This window comes from Capricornis sumatraensis, chromosome 16, assembly GCF_032405125.1.
Source record: "Capricornis sumatraensis isolate serow.1 chromosome 16, serow.2, whole genome shotgun sequence".
Classification (NCBI taxonomy): Eukaryota; Metazoa; Chordata; class Mammalia; order Artiodactyla; family Bovidae; genus Capricornis; species Capricornis sumatraensis.
In genome coordinates this window covers 18139673-18156956 of record NC_091084.1, presented here as the reverse complement: position 1 = coordinate 18156956, position 17284 = coordinate 18139673, and the positions used below count along the sequence as shown (strand labels likewise).

The 17284-nt window shown below is 36.6% G+C and overlaps 1 protein-coding gene across 2 annotated transcripts in view; it reads right to left on the bottom strand.

The window, feature by feature from the left end:
- CWF19L2 (CWF19 like cell cycle control factor 2) overlaps window positions 1-17284 on the bottom strand; it is a 149386-nt gene that overhangs the window by 24808 nt on the left and 107294 nt on the right. For both annotated transcript variants that reach the window (XM_068988643.1, XM_068988642.1), the window contains 3 exons: window positions 12315-12431; window positions 5246-5401; window positions 485-565 (listed from right to left, as the gene is read on the bottom strand). In XM_068988643.1, coding sequence (XP_068844744.1) covers window positions 485-565; window positions 5246-5401; window positions 12315-12431 — 354 coding nt within the window. The remainder of the gene's footprint in view (window positions 1-484; window positions 566-5245; window positions 5402-12314; window positions 12432-17284) is intronic.

The following is a 17284-nucleotide window of genomic DNA, read 5'->3' as shown; positions in this document are numbered from 1 at the left end:
AGGAACATAACAGTAGACCTATGTATAGGCACCCTCCCCCCACAAAAAAGGAGCGAGAAAGAGAGTTTTAAATTCAAAACAGGATCTTTAGGAGAGACCAATGCTTTTCTCATTACAAATTCAGTAACAAGAAAGCATCTTTCCTCACTTGTCCCACAGAGGCTGACAATCTCATAAGAAGAACTTTCATGGCTGAGAATCTCATAAGAAGAATTTTCACGGCAGTCTTATGGCTGTCATAACCAATTATAAGGACTACTGCAGAGGGCTGGAAAATCAGGAATAAATACTCATATAAACCATTAGACAAATAAGGATTTGCTAGACCAGGTAAGATGAAAATGATTTCTTCTTCATTTATAGAATTATATGTACTTCACCTTTGGTCACGGAGCCAAATGGTCTCTTTCTCAAATAAGATATGGAAACTACAAAGATTCTAACAGTAGGGTTATTTCTTTTATTAAGAAAAAGTAATACTTACAGACTTTCTGATGTCTTTTGAAGAGAGATCAATCAATTTCTTGTTTATAGACCATTCTTCATCAGATTCCATTATGGCTTTCTAAGAAATAGCCATTTGTTAATGAAAATATACAAGTAAATACAAAGAGGCAGCTTAAAAATAAAGTAATACGGTGAATTAGCTATAGGGTATACTATACATGTTAGGTCATTATTTTTAATAAATTAACCCTTTAATTTCTGTTACTTAAAATTGGAATTTCTTGATTTCATACAAGTCTGCTCTTCACCCAAATTGATTCTATATTGCTCATTCTATACTCCTGTACATAAAAATTCACAAATTTCCTACTCCATTCATAGCATGTGTGCATGCTTACTTAGCCTTTCAGCTGTGTCTGACTCTTTGTGACCCCATGGACTGTAGCTTGACAGGCTCCTCTATCCATGAGATTACCCCAGCAAGAATACTGGACTGGCTTCTATTTCCTCCTCCAGGGGATCTTCCCAAACCAGCGATCAAATCCATGTCTCTTGCATCTCCTGCATTGGGAGGCAGATTTGTTTTTGTTTTTTTAATTGGAGGCTAATTACAAGAATACAAGTAAATTAACGCAAAAAAGAAATGCAAAAAAGCAAAATGGCTGTCTGAGGAAGCCTTACAAATAGCTGTGAAAAGAGGAGAAGCAAAAAGCAAAAGAGAAAAGGAAAGCTATACCCATTTGAATGCAGAGTTCCAAAGAATAGCAAGGAGAGATAAGAAAGCCTTCCTCTGCAAAGAAATAGAGGAAAGCAATATAATGGGAAAGACTAGAGATCTCTTACAAGAAAATTAGAGATACCAAGGGAAGATTTCATGCAAAGATGGGCTCAATAAAGGACAGAAATGGTATGGACCTAACAGAAGCAGAAGATATTAAGAAGAGGTGGCAAAAATATACAGAAGAACTGTATAAAAAAGATCTTCACGACCCAAATAATCACGATGGTGTGATCACTCACCTAGAGTCAGACATCCTGGAATGCGAAGTCAAATGGGCCTTAGGAAGCATCACTACAAACAAAGCTAGAGGAGGCAATGGAATTCCAGTTGAGCTATTTCAAATCCTAAAAGATGATGCTGTGAAAGTGCTACACTCAATATGCCAGCAATTTTGGAAAACTCAACAGTGGCCACAGGACTAGAAAAGAAGCCCAATCCCAAAGAAAGACAATGCCAAAGAATGCTTAAACTACCGCACAATTGTACTCATCTCACACGCTAGTAAAGTAATGCTCAAAATTCTCCAAACCAGGCTTCCGCAATACGTGAGCCATGAACTTCCAGACATTTAAGCTGGTTTTAGAAAAGGCAGAGTAACCAGAGATCAGATTGCCAACTGATGTAATCAAAAACACAAGAGAGTTTCAGAAAAGCATCTATTTCTGCTTTATTGACTATGCGAAAGCCTTTGACTGTGTGGTTCACAATAAAGTGTGGAAAATTCTGAAGGAGATGGGAATACCAGACCACCTGACCTGCCTCTTGAGAAATCTGTATGCAGGTCAGGAAGCAACAGTTAGAACTGGACATGGAACTGGTTCCAAATAGGAAAAGGAGTACATCAAGGCGATATATTGTCACCCTGCTTATTTAACTTCTATGCAGAGTACATCATGAAAAACGCTGGGCTGGTAAAGCACAAGATGGAATCAAGATTGCTGGGAAAAATATCAATAACCTCAGATATGCAGATGACACCACCCTTACATCAGAAAGCAAAGAACTAAAGAGCCTCTTGATGAAAGTAATAGAGGAGAGTGAAAAAATTGGCTTAAAACTCAACATTCAGGAAACTAAGATCATGGCATCCGATCCCATCACTTCATGGCAAATAGATGGGGAAACAACGGACAGTGACAGATTTTATTTTCTGGGGCTCCAAAATCCCTGCAGATGGTTACTGCACCTATGAAATTAAAAGATGTTTTACTCCTTGGAAGGAAAGTTATGACCAATGTAGACAGCATATTAAAAAACAGAAATATTACCTTGCCACCAAAGGTCTGTCTAGTTAAGGCTATGGTTTTTCCAGTAGACATGTATAGATGTGAGAGGTGGACTATAAAGAAAGCTGAGCACAGAAGAATTGATGCTTTTGAACTGTGGTGTTGGAGAAGACTCTTGAGAGTCCCTTGGACTGCGAGGAGTTCCAACCAGTCCATCCTAAAGGAAATCAGTCCTGAATACTCATTGGAAGAACTGATGCTGAAGCTGAAACTCCAATACTCTGGCCACCTGATGCAAAGAACTGACTCATCTGAAAGAACCCTGATGCTGTGAAAGATTGAAGGCGGGAGGACAAGGGGACTACAGAGGATAAGATGGTTGGATGGCATCACCGACTCGATTGACGTGAGTTTGAGTAAACTCCAGGAGTTGGTGATGGACAGGGAGGCCTGGCATGCTACAGTCCATGGTGTTGCAAAGAGTCGGACACGATGGAATGACTGAACTGAACTGAACTGAATTACAATACTGTGGTGGTTTTTTGCCATACATTGACATGAATCAGTCACGGCTGGACATGTGTCCCCCGGTCTCAAACCCCCTCCCACGACCCTCCCCGTTCCATCCCTCTGGGTTGTCCCCGGCACCATCTTTGAGTGCCCTATTTTATGCCTCAAACTTGGACTGGTCATCTATTTCACATATGTTAATATACATGTTTCAATGCTATTCTTTCAAATCATCCCACCCTCATGGCAGGTAGATTCTTTACCACTGAGCGCCCTGGGAAGCCCACTCCATTCACAGACATCAACTCAAATAAATTCAATTCGCTTTATTGCTCTTCTTTGAAATATAAGAAGTTATTTATGTGCTTTCTGGTAACCAAATACTTGAACAATTTCTGGTTACAGAAAAAAGGAGCAAAATTGTATGGGGAAAAAAAGACATAGAAATGGAATTATATGACTTATCTAAGCTAATCAATATGACTAACATATATTGCAAAAAATATGTAATAGAAAGCACTAGGGTGATAAGTATAAAATATTCTCTTTTTTTTATATAATATCACTATAATGAAGCAAATTTAAATGTGAAATTAATATTCAAATAAGCACAGTATACTGCTATTCCCTATTTAAAAGACATGTGTTTCTTGTGTTGATACTATAATGTAGTACATTTGATAGAAAACTGAAGCCAGATCAAATAAATACATCTTTAATGATCATATAAGAGTTAGTACAGAAAAGTGATATATCATTCTTCTAAAAGATGACACTTCTGTCACCCACCATTGAGCAACAGTAGCTGCTTATGTTGTGCCCTATATACTTCAATACTTACATTCATAATCTAGTACTCTACTGAGGAAGTGTAAGAGAAAAAGAAAAGATACTGAAGAAAAGCATAATAATCTCTTTCTCAATTTATTTTGTTTAACACAGGACTGATATGGAGTTGCAGATTATCTGGCTTGTCTGTATTTTAATAGTATGACATTTCAAAGCAAATGATCAGATTGGTTTTCAAAATTTCTAAAGGAAAAGTAGATTTCACCACCTCATCAACCTTAATAGGTTTTATAATTCTTTTTTAAAAATAATCCTTTTTACTGGGATTTGTAGTCCATATTAATCAACTTTACAATCCTACACTGTCTAAACTTGGCAAGTTTCTATATCACCTCAACAAAACATTATCTTTTTAAATGTAGATGTTACTGTTCCATATATAGTTCTACATTTACAAATTTATATTAGTCTATAAATTATACTGCACTCAGGTCAGTATTAAACAAAGGTTATTTAGCTAAACCTGCCTGAACATTATGGGCTTTCCTAGTGGCTCCATGGTAAAGAAACCACCTGGCTAAGCAAGAGACCCAGATTTGATCCCTGGGTCAGGAAGACACCTGGAGAAGGAAATGACAACACACTTCTGGGAAATCCCATTGACAGAGAAGCCCGGCAGGCTATAGTCCATGGGGTCACAAAACAGTCAGAGACAGCTTAGTGACTGAGCACACACAGATACATGCTCGAACATTAAAATGAAACCTAATTGTTTAAGAACTCTAATCATTTATTGAAATCTTCAAAAATGCATGGCAAGGTTAGATTTTGGTTTCTTTTTACAAACAGCATGATGAAATATTAAATACTAAGACTTACAGCAATAACTTATCTCAGCAATTGTAATTTGTACTGTTTGCATATAACCATCTCTGACTCTGATGAACTTCAATGTTAAGTTTTCTAGAGTTATGAATATAATTTTAACTTGAAAGTACTTCAAGGTAAAACTCTGATTTTTCATTTGAGAAATTAACATAGAAGTTATAAATTACTATTTGATAGTATATTCACACTTACAAATAAGCATGCTTTTAAAGGTCAAAATTTCAAATTTCTTTCTTCAAAAATTTAAACAGCAGAATTTTTTGTGCTTTAAATCATTTTTTAATGATATAAAATTTGATAAGTATGAGTGAAGTCGCTCAGTTGTGCCCAACTCTCTGCGACCCCATGGACAGTAGCCTGCACCAAGCTCCTCCGTCCATGGGATTTTCAAGGCAAGAGTACTGGAGTGGGTTGTCATTTCCTTCTCCAGGGAATCTTCCCAACCCAGGGATTGAACCCAGGTCTCTCACACTGTAGACAGATGCTTTAGCATCTGAGCCACCAGGGCAGTAAGTGTATAGAAGAAAAATATCAGAATATAACTATTCATAAAACCGTAATACAGTAAAAAAATAAATATGTATGTAAAGACTATTATAAATACCTTAAAATAGATGGGAGCCATATCACCCACTTCCTTTGGGAGAGGAATACATTCATAAACCATATGGTACTGTTTCTTCATGTTCATATTTGTTTCTAAAAAGATACAGTCCAATCCTTTATCTTCAAACATTTTCACCAACGATTTTCTAAACATCTGAAGAAAGCAAAATGCTAGGTAAATAAAGCAATGATAGGAGATTCAAAATATGAAAACAATAAAAAGTGTAGCAAATTCTTTTAAAATAAAAAAGAAATATTAAACAATGTTGGAATTCTATAATATTATCTTATAGTTACCTTACTTTCTAAATCTACCACATTTCACATAGTTAAGCAACATTTTTTTTACCTGAAACTCACTCTGCTCAGTATTATGTATATATCACAGTTTCAGTAAACTAAGAAAAGGAAGTGATAAAATCAAAATTACGTGGTAAATTACATACAACTAACAGTAAAATCACTTTTCCAGTGGTCATGTACGGATGTGAGAGTTGGACTGTGAAGAAAGCCGAGCGCTGAAGAATTGATGTTTTTGACTTGTGGTGTTGGAGAAGGCTCTTGAGAGTTCCTTGGACTGCAAGGAGATCCAACCAGTCCATTCTAAAGGAGATCGGTCCTGGGTGTTCTTTGGAAGTAATGATGCTAAAGCTGAAACTACAATACTTTGGCCACCTCATGCGAAGAGCTGACTCATCGGAAAAGACTCTGATGCTGAGGAATTGGGGGCAGGAGGAAAAGGGGACGACAGAGGATGAGATGGCTGGATGGCATCACTGACTCAATGGATGTGAGTTTGACTGAACTCCGGGAGCTGGTGATGGACAGGGAGGCCTGGCGTGCTGCCTCCTTGGGTCGCAAAGAATCGGACACGACTGAGTGACTGAACTGAACTGAACAGTAAAATCACACAAAAACAACCAAAAACCAAAAATAAGTACTCTGAGCAGGTAGGCATCCCTAAAAGTTCAGTGAGACAAGCAGAATTCACTTCCAGTTGTTTTTCTGACCTCAAAGTAACTTCATTCGCTAGTTCCCTTTATATGTGTCCTGCAAGGAGATCCAACCAGTCCATTCTGAAGGAGATCACCCCTGGGATTTCTTTGGAGGGAATGATGCTGAAGCTGAAACTCCAGTACTTTGGCCACCTCATGCGAAGAGTTGACTCATTGGAAAAAACTCTGATGCTGGAAGGGATTGGGGGCAGGAGGAGAAGGGGATGACGGAGGATGAGATGGCTGGATGGCATCACTGACTCAATGGACATGAGTCTAAGTGAACGCTGGGAGTTGGTGATGGACAGGAAGGCCTGGCGAGCTGCGATTCATGGGGTCGAAAAGAGTTGGACACGACTGAGCGACTGAACTGAACTGAACCCTTCACTTGCAAATTTTCATTCAGCATAATTTCCTCAAGATTCAACCAGGTTATGTTAAGACCCTGCCTTATTACTGCCACATGGAGACAGCAGTTCAGGTTTGCCATTCAAGCCTCTCTTGACATCCAAAACAGAGAAAGGATACAAATTACTGCTGGGTAGGGAGTGGGAGTTGTAGATTCCCATGAGGTCTCCTCTGACTATTTAATACTGATCCTTCATCACTATTCTATTTTCCACTTCACTCCTTTTATATATAAACAAGAGCAAGTAGGGAAAAAAAAAATCAAATAATGGTAATTCAACATGAACTAAAATGTTACCTAAGAAGCAACAGATAGAGGAGTCACTATGCATTCCTAACCACAGCTAAGTATAAGTTCAGCATAGTCTCTTTACTTCAGATAATTTGCTGCTGAAGTCTTAGCTAATACCTATGATCTCATGGTAGGTGACTGACTGTCAGCTAAATCATTACAGATGATTACAGACAATTGGTTCACCTTTTAAAAATTGTCTGACTTTGTTATTATACTTTCTAAAATCACATTAACGGTGACAATGTACATACAATATAGTTAAATTATGATAAAAATAATAATAAAATATAGGTATAAATATCTATATGATAAAATCGATCATTTAAGTTTTATACTTCCCATGCCTCCAATCTGTTATCTGTATATAAAAATGCTTCCCCCTAAAGGCTGTGTTCACTAAATTGTATCATTTTTTTCCTCTTGAGCAAACAAGAAGTCTAAACTTCCCCGTATCTTTGGGACTTAAGCGGGGCTATGTTTAGTTCTGGGTAATGTATATGGAAATGATGTGTTGAAAGAGTTATCAAAAGTTATCAAAAAGGTGTGTTCTCACGTCTATTTTCTTCAAACCAAGGGTCTGAAAGAGAAGAATTGCACCACAGGAGAAGCTAATCATGGAAGAAATCTGAATGCCTGAATTACTGCTTGAAGGCAGTCTTCCACAATGGATGATGATCTAAGAAATTAGCTGTCTCAACATATTGTGAATTAGGTGCTGTTTGCAACAACAGTGAAGAAGACACCAGTGATATAACTCAAACTGTTTCAGACAAATCAGAAAATGACAACAGATAACTCTATTATCCCATTCAATTATATCCCAGATAGTTATCTTCACATGTCTAATAATACATATACAAAACAAAAAACAGCCAAATGGAAAGTATGTTTGGCTTTATAATTTTAAAGATTGTCTTTATTTTGTTAACTTAGCGTATTTGTGAATTTTTATTTATTATGAATATTTTCAATTAACTGTTATATATTGAATAATCACTTAGTTCTGTGGTGAGAATTTTATAACATTAGAAAGAGGAAAATAATTACTAGAATGGAACTATATACCTGAAAACCAATTTTTTTTAAAAATGAAAAAGTGGATTAAATACAACAGTGACAACAATAAAAATTTAGATACTCTAAAGATTACCTAATAAATTCTTTACTTCGATTTTTTCATAAGTCTTTTCTGGTTTAACTGTTGGATGACTGTTCTAGTGTCTATCTGGACAACAGCAAATAAGATAGACTTAAGATATCATGGGTTACAAATGAAACCTTAAAATCACTAAACTAGTAGTGATGCAAAAATAGTTCAATATTATAAAATGTATAAACATCATACCATTAGCCTCAAGGAGGACACACACATACTTTTATGTACTTCTTATATATATATATATATATATAAAGACTTAAAAATATTAGTTTAATGGTATAATTTCAGGTTCAGTTCAGTTCAGTTGCACAGTCGAGTCTGACTCTTTGTGACCCCATGAACTGCAGCATGCCAGGATTCCCTGTCCATAACCAGCTCCTGCAACTTGCTCAAACTCATATCGATCGAGCCAGTGATGCCATCCAATCATATTCTCCGTCATCCCCTTCTCCTCCTGCCTTCAATCTTTCCCAGCATCAGGGTCTTTTCCAATGAGTCAGTTCTTTGCATCAGGTGGCCAAAGTATTGGAGTTTCAGCTTTAGCATTAGTCCTTCCAACGAATATTCAGGACAGCTTTCCTTTAGAATGGACTGGTTAGATCTCCTTGCAGGCCAAGGGACTGTCAAGAGTCTTCTCCAACACCACAGTTCAAAAGCATCAATTCTTCTGTGCTCAGCTTTCTTTATGGTCCAACTCTCACATCCATACATAATTACCGGAAAAACCATACCTTTGACTATATGGACTTTAACTATTACTTTGTCGGCAAAGTAACATCTCTGCTTTTTAATATGCTGTCTAGGTTTGTCATAGCTTTTCTTCCAAGGAGTGTCTTTTAATTTCATGGCTGCAGTCACCATCTGCAGTGATTTTGGAGCCCAAGAAAATAAAGTTTGTCACTGTTCCCATTGTCTCCCCATCTATTTGCCATGAAATGATGGGACCAGATGCCATGATCTTAGTTTTTTGAATGTTGAGTTTTAAGGCAGCTTTTTCACTCTCGTTCACTTTCATCAGGAGGCTCTTTAGTTCTCCTTCCCTTTATGCCATAAAGGTGTCATCTGAATATCTGAAGTTATTGATACTTCTCCCAGCAGTCTTGATTCCATCTCATGCTTCATCCAGACTAGCATTTCTCCTGATGTACTATGCATATAAATTAAATAAGCAGGATGACAATAGATGGCCTTGACATACTCCTTTCCCAAAATTGAGCCAGTCCATTTTTCCACGTCAGGTTCCAACTGTTGCTTCTTGACCTGCACATAGGTTTCACAGGAGGCAGTAAGGTGGCCTGGTATTCCCATCTCCTTAAGAATTTTTCAAAGTTTGTTGTAATCCACACAGTCAAAAGCTTTAGCATAGTCTATGAAGTAAAAGTAGATGTTTTTCTGAAATTCTCTTGCTTTTCCTATAATCCAATGGATGTTGGCAATTTGATCTCTGGTTCCTCTGCCTTTTCTAAATCCAGCTTCAACATCTGGGAGTTCTCAATTCATGTACTGTGAAGCCTGGTTTGAAGAATTTTGATCATTACTTTGTAAGTATGTGAAATGAATGCAATTGTGCAGTAGTTTGAACATCCTTTTGCATTGCCATTCTTTGGGGCTTGAATGAAAACACCTTTTACAGTCCTGTGGCCATGCTGACTTTTCCATATTTGCTGGCATACTGAATTTAGCACTTTAACACATCATCTTTTAGGATCTGAAATAGCTCAGCTGGAATTCCATCACCTCCACTAGCTTCTTTCGCAGTGATGCTTCCTAAGGCTCACTTGACTTCACTCCAAGACACCTGGCTCTAGTTGAGTGATCATACCATTGTGGTTATCTGGATCATGAAAATCTTTTTTGTACAGTTCTTCTGTGTATTCTTGCAACTTCTTAATATCTTCTGCTTCTGTTAGTTCCAAACCATTTCTGTCCTTTATTGTGCCCATTTGTGCATGAAATGTTCCCTTGGTTATCTTAAAGTTTCTTGAAGAGATCTCTAGTCTTTCCCATTCTGTTGTTTTCCTGTTTCTTTGCATTGTTCACTTAGAAAGGTGAACAATATCCCCCCTTGCTAGTCTTTGGAACTCTGCATTCAGATGGGTCTCTCTTTCCTTTTCGCCTTTGCTTTTTGCTTCTCTTCTTTTCTCAGCTCTTTGTAAGGCCTCCTCAGACAATCATTTTCCTTTTTGCATTTATTTTTCTTGGGAATGGTCTTGATCACCAACTCTTGTCCAATGTTACCTCTGTCCATAATTTTTAAGACAATCTGTCTATCAGATCTAATTCCTTGAATCTATTTATCACTTCCACTGAATAAAGGTAAGGGATTTGATTTAGGTCATATCTGAATGGCCTAATGGTTTTCCCTGCTTTCTTCAAGTCTGAATTTTGCAGTAAGTTCATGGTCTGAATCACGGTCAGCTCCTGATCTTGTTTTTGATGACTATGTAGAGATTCTCCATCTTTGACTGCAAAGAATATAATCGGTCTGATTTTGCTATTGACCATCTGGTGATCTCCATGTGTAGAAAGGTCTCTTGTGTTGATGGAAGAGGGTGTATGCTATGACTAGTGTGTTCTCCTGGCAAAACTCTGTTAGCCTTTGCTCTGCTTCCTTTCCTACTCTAAGGCCAAACTTGTCTGTTACTCCAGGTATCTCTTGACCTCTTATTTTTGCATTCCAGTCCCCTATGATGAAAAGGACATCTCTTTGTGGTGTTAATTCCAGGAGGTCTTGTAGGTCTTTATAGAACCATTCAACTTCAGCTTTTTTACAATTACTGGTCAGGCTATAGACTTGGGTTACTGTGATATTGAATGGTATGCCTTGGTAATGAACAGAGATCATTCTGTCATTTTTGAGACTGCACCCAAGTACTGCATTTCGGACTCTCTTTTTCATTGTGAGGGCTACTCCATTTCTTCTAAGGGATTCTTACCCACAGGAGTAGATATAATGGTCATCTGAATTAAATTCACCCATTACAGTCAATTTTAGTTCACTGATTGCTAAAATGTCAATGTTCACTCTTGCCATCTCCTGTGTGACCACTTCCAATTTACCTTGATTCATGAACCTAACATTCCAGTTTCCTATGCAATACTGTTCTTTACAGCATCAGAGTTTACTTTCACCGCAAGACATATCCACAACTGGGTGCTGTTTCCATTTTGGCTCAGCCTCTTCATTCCTTTTGGAGCTATTTCTCCACTCTTCTCCAGTAGCATATTGGGCTATTGGACCTGGAAAGTTCATCTTTTAGTGTCATATCTTTCCACCTTTTCATACTGTTCATGGGGATCTCAAGGCAAGAATGCTGAAGTGGTTTGCCATTCTCTTCTCCAGTGGAACACATTTTGTCAGAATTCTCTACCATGACCCATTTTCTAAAGAGACCCATGACTAGTCTCTTACAAAGTCTTAAAATTTTCATGATTTCTAATTAGGGGTTTTTATAACCCCTATTCACTTGTTAACCATTGGAAAAACAAGTGCTTTTTTTCTCTCTTCCTGTTTTGGTGAGTATAAGATCTTGAAATTACTTAGCAGCAATTTCACCCATGTTGTGCCTTTCAATTACTTGAAGATTCACCAACCCCCCTCCACCACCACACACACAAAATCCTTGAATCCAAATGTCACCCAGGCTATAAGGGAAAAGTGCGGAAATTTAGCCTGGTAACAAAATCATGACAACATCATAGTAGCAGAAAATGTCAATGCCATTATAGGCAAATATGACAATCACTAAGCATAAATCACTATCTTCCAAAAATTACTTTCTATTATCTGAAAACATCCTTCTTTTTGGCTGTAATTTATTAGCTTACCTTGGCAAAAATGATTATTTCATGTTCCACAAAAACAAATATTAGAAATCTTACACTGATTTTTATTTTAAATAAATATAATTAGTTGGTCAAAGTTCATTTAGTAGCCAAAAGCTATCAGTTGTATACCTGAAACTAGTACATTATATGACAATCATACCTCATTAAAAATATTTGTTTAAAACTTTCAATAAAGTAAAAAGGTAGTGAGTGGTGAAAACATCATGACCCACAGGTATACACAACTATGGAAATGTATATGTGTTTAAATTTAGAATGTAAAATCATTGAATGAAGGTATAAAACTTGTGAGAATTTGTCACAATAGTGTGTAAAAATTGCTCTGGATCATAACAAAGATTATGAGCATTATCATGCTGACCTGAATTTCCTCCCAGATGTCTTCATCCAATAAGGTAGCCGCCCTATGATGCTGCAAAGGGACTATCAAGCAGTGCCCTTCAGTAAGAGATCGTACATTGGGTAAACATAAATAAACCTATGGGGAAAAAAAGATGCAAAGGTGAAATGCTATTGCTATTCATTCTCAGTTCTGAAAGATGAGCCCCTCAGAGGTCAATATGGCTAACATTTAATAAAATATACCTGGTCATAATATACTATACTTTAATATTTTGAAGATATTCACTATTTAAAATTTTTAAAGCCATGAAGATACCTTTTAATAAACCAGAAATTTATTGCAGAAGTCTCAATTTTGACTAAGCTACCTCAAAGATGAAACTTACCAAAGGGGAGAATGACTGACATTCTATCCTTCATCTGAGAAAGCTACATGTCTTCAGAGCTCATGAAACAACACAAATTTTGCAAGGAGAAAAAAAAAACATACAAGACCTGGTAATGAAATGGAAGTTAAACTGATGCCTATTCATCATTAGCTAAGAAAAGAGACATAACTTCTACATGGCTTTACAGCACTGGTTAAGTTCTATCCATTACCTAGAAGCTGGCACTATTTCTCCATTTTACACAAACTGTATTTTTTTTTAAAAAGGTCAAAAAGGTCAATTACTATACATATAGAAAGCAAAAGGTATTCATAAGGACCATAAATATCCTTCAAAGTGGCTTGATCTTATTTTCTATAACTTTTTGGTTGGGTTTTAGCTAAAAAAATTTATAAAAGAGAATTAACTGAATAATATTTATCTATTAACTGATTAATTGCTTTACAAAATAATGCAAATTTTAAATTCTTTGGTATTTGAGTGAAAAACTAGGAGTGTATATGAATATGGGTATATATATTTAAATTTACAGTTAAATCACAACAATATTCACAATTAAAAGCAATATCAGGAATAAGCATTGGAGAGGTGACCAAGATGGTGGAGCAGGAAGACCCTGAATTCACTTCCTCCTACAGCCGTTAACAAAACTACAACTAATTACAGAGCAACTATCTATAAGAACCTGAATACTAGCAGAAATGATATTCTGCAACTAAATACATAAAGAAGAAAACACAACAAGACAAGTAAAACCTGAAGGTACACTATGGTTAGGACATACATCCCCAGGTCACAACCTACAAACAAGTGCATTTCTCTAATAATGAGTGATGTTGAGCACCTTTTCATGTGTTAGCTATCTATACGTCTTCTTTGGAGAAATGTCTGTTTAGGTCTTTTTCCCACTTTTTGATTGGGTTGTTTGTTTTTCTGATATTGAGTTGATGAGCTGCTTGTGTATTTGGAAATTAATCCTTTGTCAATTGTTTCATTTGCTATTATTTTCCCCCATTCTGAGGGTTGTCTTTTCACCATGTTTGTAGTTTCCTTTGCTGTGTGAAAGCTTTTAAGTTTAATGAGGTCCCACTTGTTTATTTTTATTTCCATTACTCTACTAGGTGGGTCATAGGGGATCTTGCTTTATGTCATCGAGTATTCTGCCTGTGTTTTCCTCTAAGGGCTTTATAGTTTCTGATCTTACATGTAGGTCTTTAATTTTGATTTTATCTTTGTCTATGGTGTTGGTAAGAATTCTAATTTCATTCTTTTATATGTAGCTGTGTGGCTGTCCAGTTTTCCCAGCACCACTTATCCAAGAGGCTATCTTTGCCCCACTGTATATTCTTTCCTGCTTTGTCAAAAAGTAGTAGATATCCATAGGTGTGTGGTTTTATCTCTAGGCTCTGTATCTTGTTTCACTGGTCTATATTTCTGTATTTGTGCCATACCATACTGTCTTGATGACTAGCTTTGTAGTGTAGTCTGAAGTCAGGAAAGTTGATTCCTCCAGTTCCATTCTTCTCTCTCAAGGCTGGTTTTGCTATTTTAGTGTATCCATATCAATTGTGAAATTTTTTGTTCTAGTTCTGTGAAAAATGTCACTGGTAATTTGATAGGGATCACACTGAATCTGTAGATTGCACTTGGTAGTATGATCATTTTCACAATATTGATTCTTACAACCCAGCAACATGGAATAATCTATCTGTTTATGCTGTCTTTTATTAAAAATCAAAGCACTTTTTTAAGTAAAGGATAGTGTTAGGACAAGAAGGGGATAGATCATTTTTATTTTTAAGAAAGAAAAAGGTAGGGACAATTTATGATCAGAAACTAAAATAACTGACTCTAATGAGTACTAATAAAGCTTCCTTAAGAAATTTGTATTTAAGACATTAACTTTAAATATTAGAAATTCAAGCAGAGTGAGTATGACTGAACTGCTTTAGAATACTGTTAACTATTACTACCTAACATAAAGTAATTCCTTTGAAATTACTTATTGCTTACTCAGATTAATAAAATAATCTATTGTCTACAACAGATAGGATAAGCAGTCAGATACTGTAGGAAACAGATGAAATTACATCAAATCAATATTTCAAACATCTCTATATTAAAATATTCACAGATGAAAGTCTGAAACTAATTAAGAGACAGTATTTTGTTAGAGCTAAGATAGCACAATAAAGCACAGATCAAGAAAGGATCTATTCACATAGTGTTAATAACATGATTCAAATAGCGTTGAAATGAAATCAAAATTATACGACTGGCCCAAGAGGAAGAAACAAATCAGCTGATGCTCAGTAAGTTAGAGACAAAAAGAAGATTTAAAACCTTAATTGAAAAATTAATTTTTAATTAAAATTTAATTAATTGAAAAATGTGTATTACCTCACAGTAGAAGAGGAAAAGGAATTTGTGTAAAAATATATGAGTTGAAAATAGAAAACGTCTCTTTGCTGGCCAACAGTTTGTTTCACTAATTGAGAAATGCCTACTATGGGACACAGTCTATGAAGTAGGAGGCAAACAGAAGTTTTGTATACTTCACACCTCTGTGCCTGTGTGGACCTAACATGTCTTCAGTGCATTTGGGAAAATGAAGTCACTGAAAAATACCCAAACTTTTTATATAAAATTATTGAAAACTTTGTTACTTTGATTTATTCTTTTCCACTGTTTCCCATCTATTTGCCATGAAGTGATGGGACCAGATGCCATAATCTTAGTTTCCTGAATGTTGAGCTTTAAGTCAACTTTTTCACTCTCCTTTTACTTTCATCAAGAGGCTCTTTAGTTCTTCTTCACTTTCTGCCATAAGGGTGGTGTCAACTGCATATCTGACAATCTCCCAGCAATCTTGATTCCAGTCTCTGCTTCATCCAGCCCAGTGTTTCTCATGATATACTCTGCTAAGTTAAATAAGTAGGGTGACAATATACAGCCTGGACGTACTCCTTTCCCTATCTGGAACCAGTCTGTTCCATGTCTAGTTCTACCTGTTGCTTCCTGACCTGCATACCGATTTCTCAAGAGGCAGGTCAGGTGGTCTGGTATTCCCATCTCTTTAAGAACTGCCCACAGTATGTGGTGATCCACACAGTCAAAGGCTTTGGCTCAACATTCAGAAAACTAAGATCACTGCATCTGATCCCATCACTTCATGGCAAATAGATGGGGAAACAGTGGAAATGGTGACAGACTTTATTTTTTTGGGCTCCAAAATCACTGCAGATGCTGACTGCAGCCATGAAATTAAAAGATGCTTACTCCTTAGAAGAAAAGTTATGACCAACCTAGACAGCATATTAAAAAGTAGAGAGATACTACTTTGCCAACAAAGGTCCATCTGGTCAAGGCTATGGTTTTTCCTGTACTCATGTATGATGTGACAGTTGGACTATAAAGAAAGCTGAGTACCGAAGAATTGATGCTTTTGAACTGTGGTGCTGGAGAATACTTCTGAGAGTCCTTTGGACTGCAAGGAGATCCAACCAGTCCATCCTAAAGGAAATCAGTCCTGAATATTCACTGGAAAGACTGATGTTGAAGCTGAAACTCAAAAACTTTGGCCACCTGATGCGAAGAACTGACTCATTTGAAAAGACCCTGATGCTGGGAAAGACTGAAGGAGAGAGAAGGGGACAGCAGAGGATGAGATGGTTGGATGGCATCACTGACTCAATGGACATGAGTCTGAGTAAACTCTAGGAGTTGGTGATAGACAGGGAGGTCTGACGTGTTGCAGTCCATGGGGTCGCAAAGAGTCAGACACAATTGAGCTACTGAACTAAAGTGAATTTATCCTTACATTTCGTAAAGGTAGGGGCCAGACTGAGGGGAATGAAATATTTATATAAAATGTCCTAATTATGAAAATATAAATGTTTATTTAATGGTCTAGAAAGAAACATGGGAAAATTAACACAAGTAACTGGTAAGTTTGGTTAAGGGTTTTTGATTGATTAAATTTTGAATGGACTTTTTTACTTTTACTTTTTGATAAAGTCTTGGGAGAAGGGAATGGCAACCCACTCCAGTATTCTTGCCTAGAGAATTCCATGGACAGGGAAGCCTGGCAGACTACAGTCCATGGGGTCACAAAGATTCAAACACGACTAAGCAACTAACACACACACACACTTTTGATAAAGTCTAGAGGAAAACAAAGAAATGGAAAAGAAGGGTAATGAAAAATTAAAAGTTAAAGAAACCAAAATTCAAACTGATAAACTGATGGTCTTAATGACCTAAAGGTATTAAAGACTAGAATTGGAATGAAAAAGTCAATACCAGTTCTTTGGCTACATAGGTACTGTGTATGTGTGTGTAACAAATAATATGTATATGTATATTCTCCACAATATTAGTTTCTGAAACTAGCATTCATTCATTCAACTTCCTTTCCTACCACTTTTTCTCACTCACTCCACTCTAGCTACTCTGTTGTTTTTTTTTTCTGTTCCATAAATGCCTTCCTCATGTCTTCACTCACTGACTGACACCTTTTTCTGAAACATTACTCATTCAGATCTTCATGTTGCTTGCTTCTTCTCATCTTTCACAGCTTTACTTTCATACCTTTAAAATA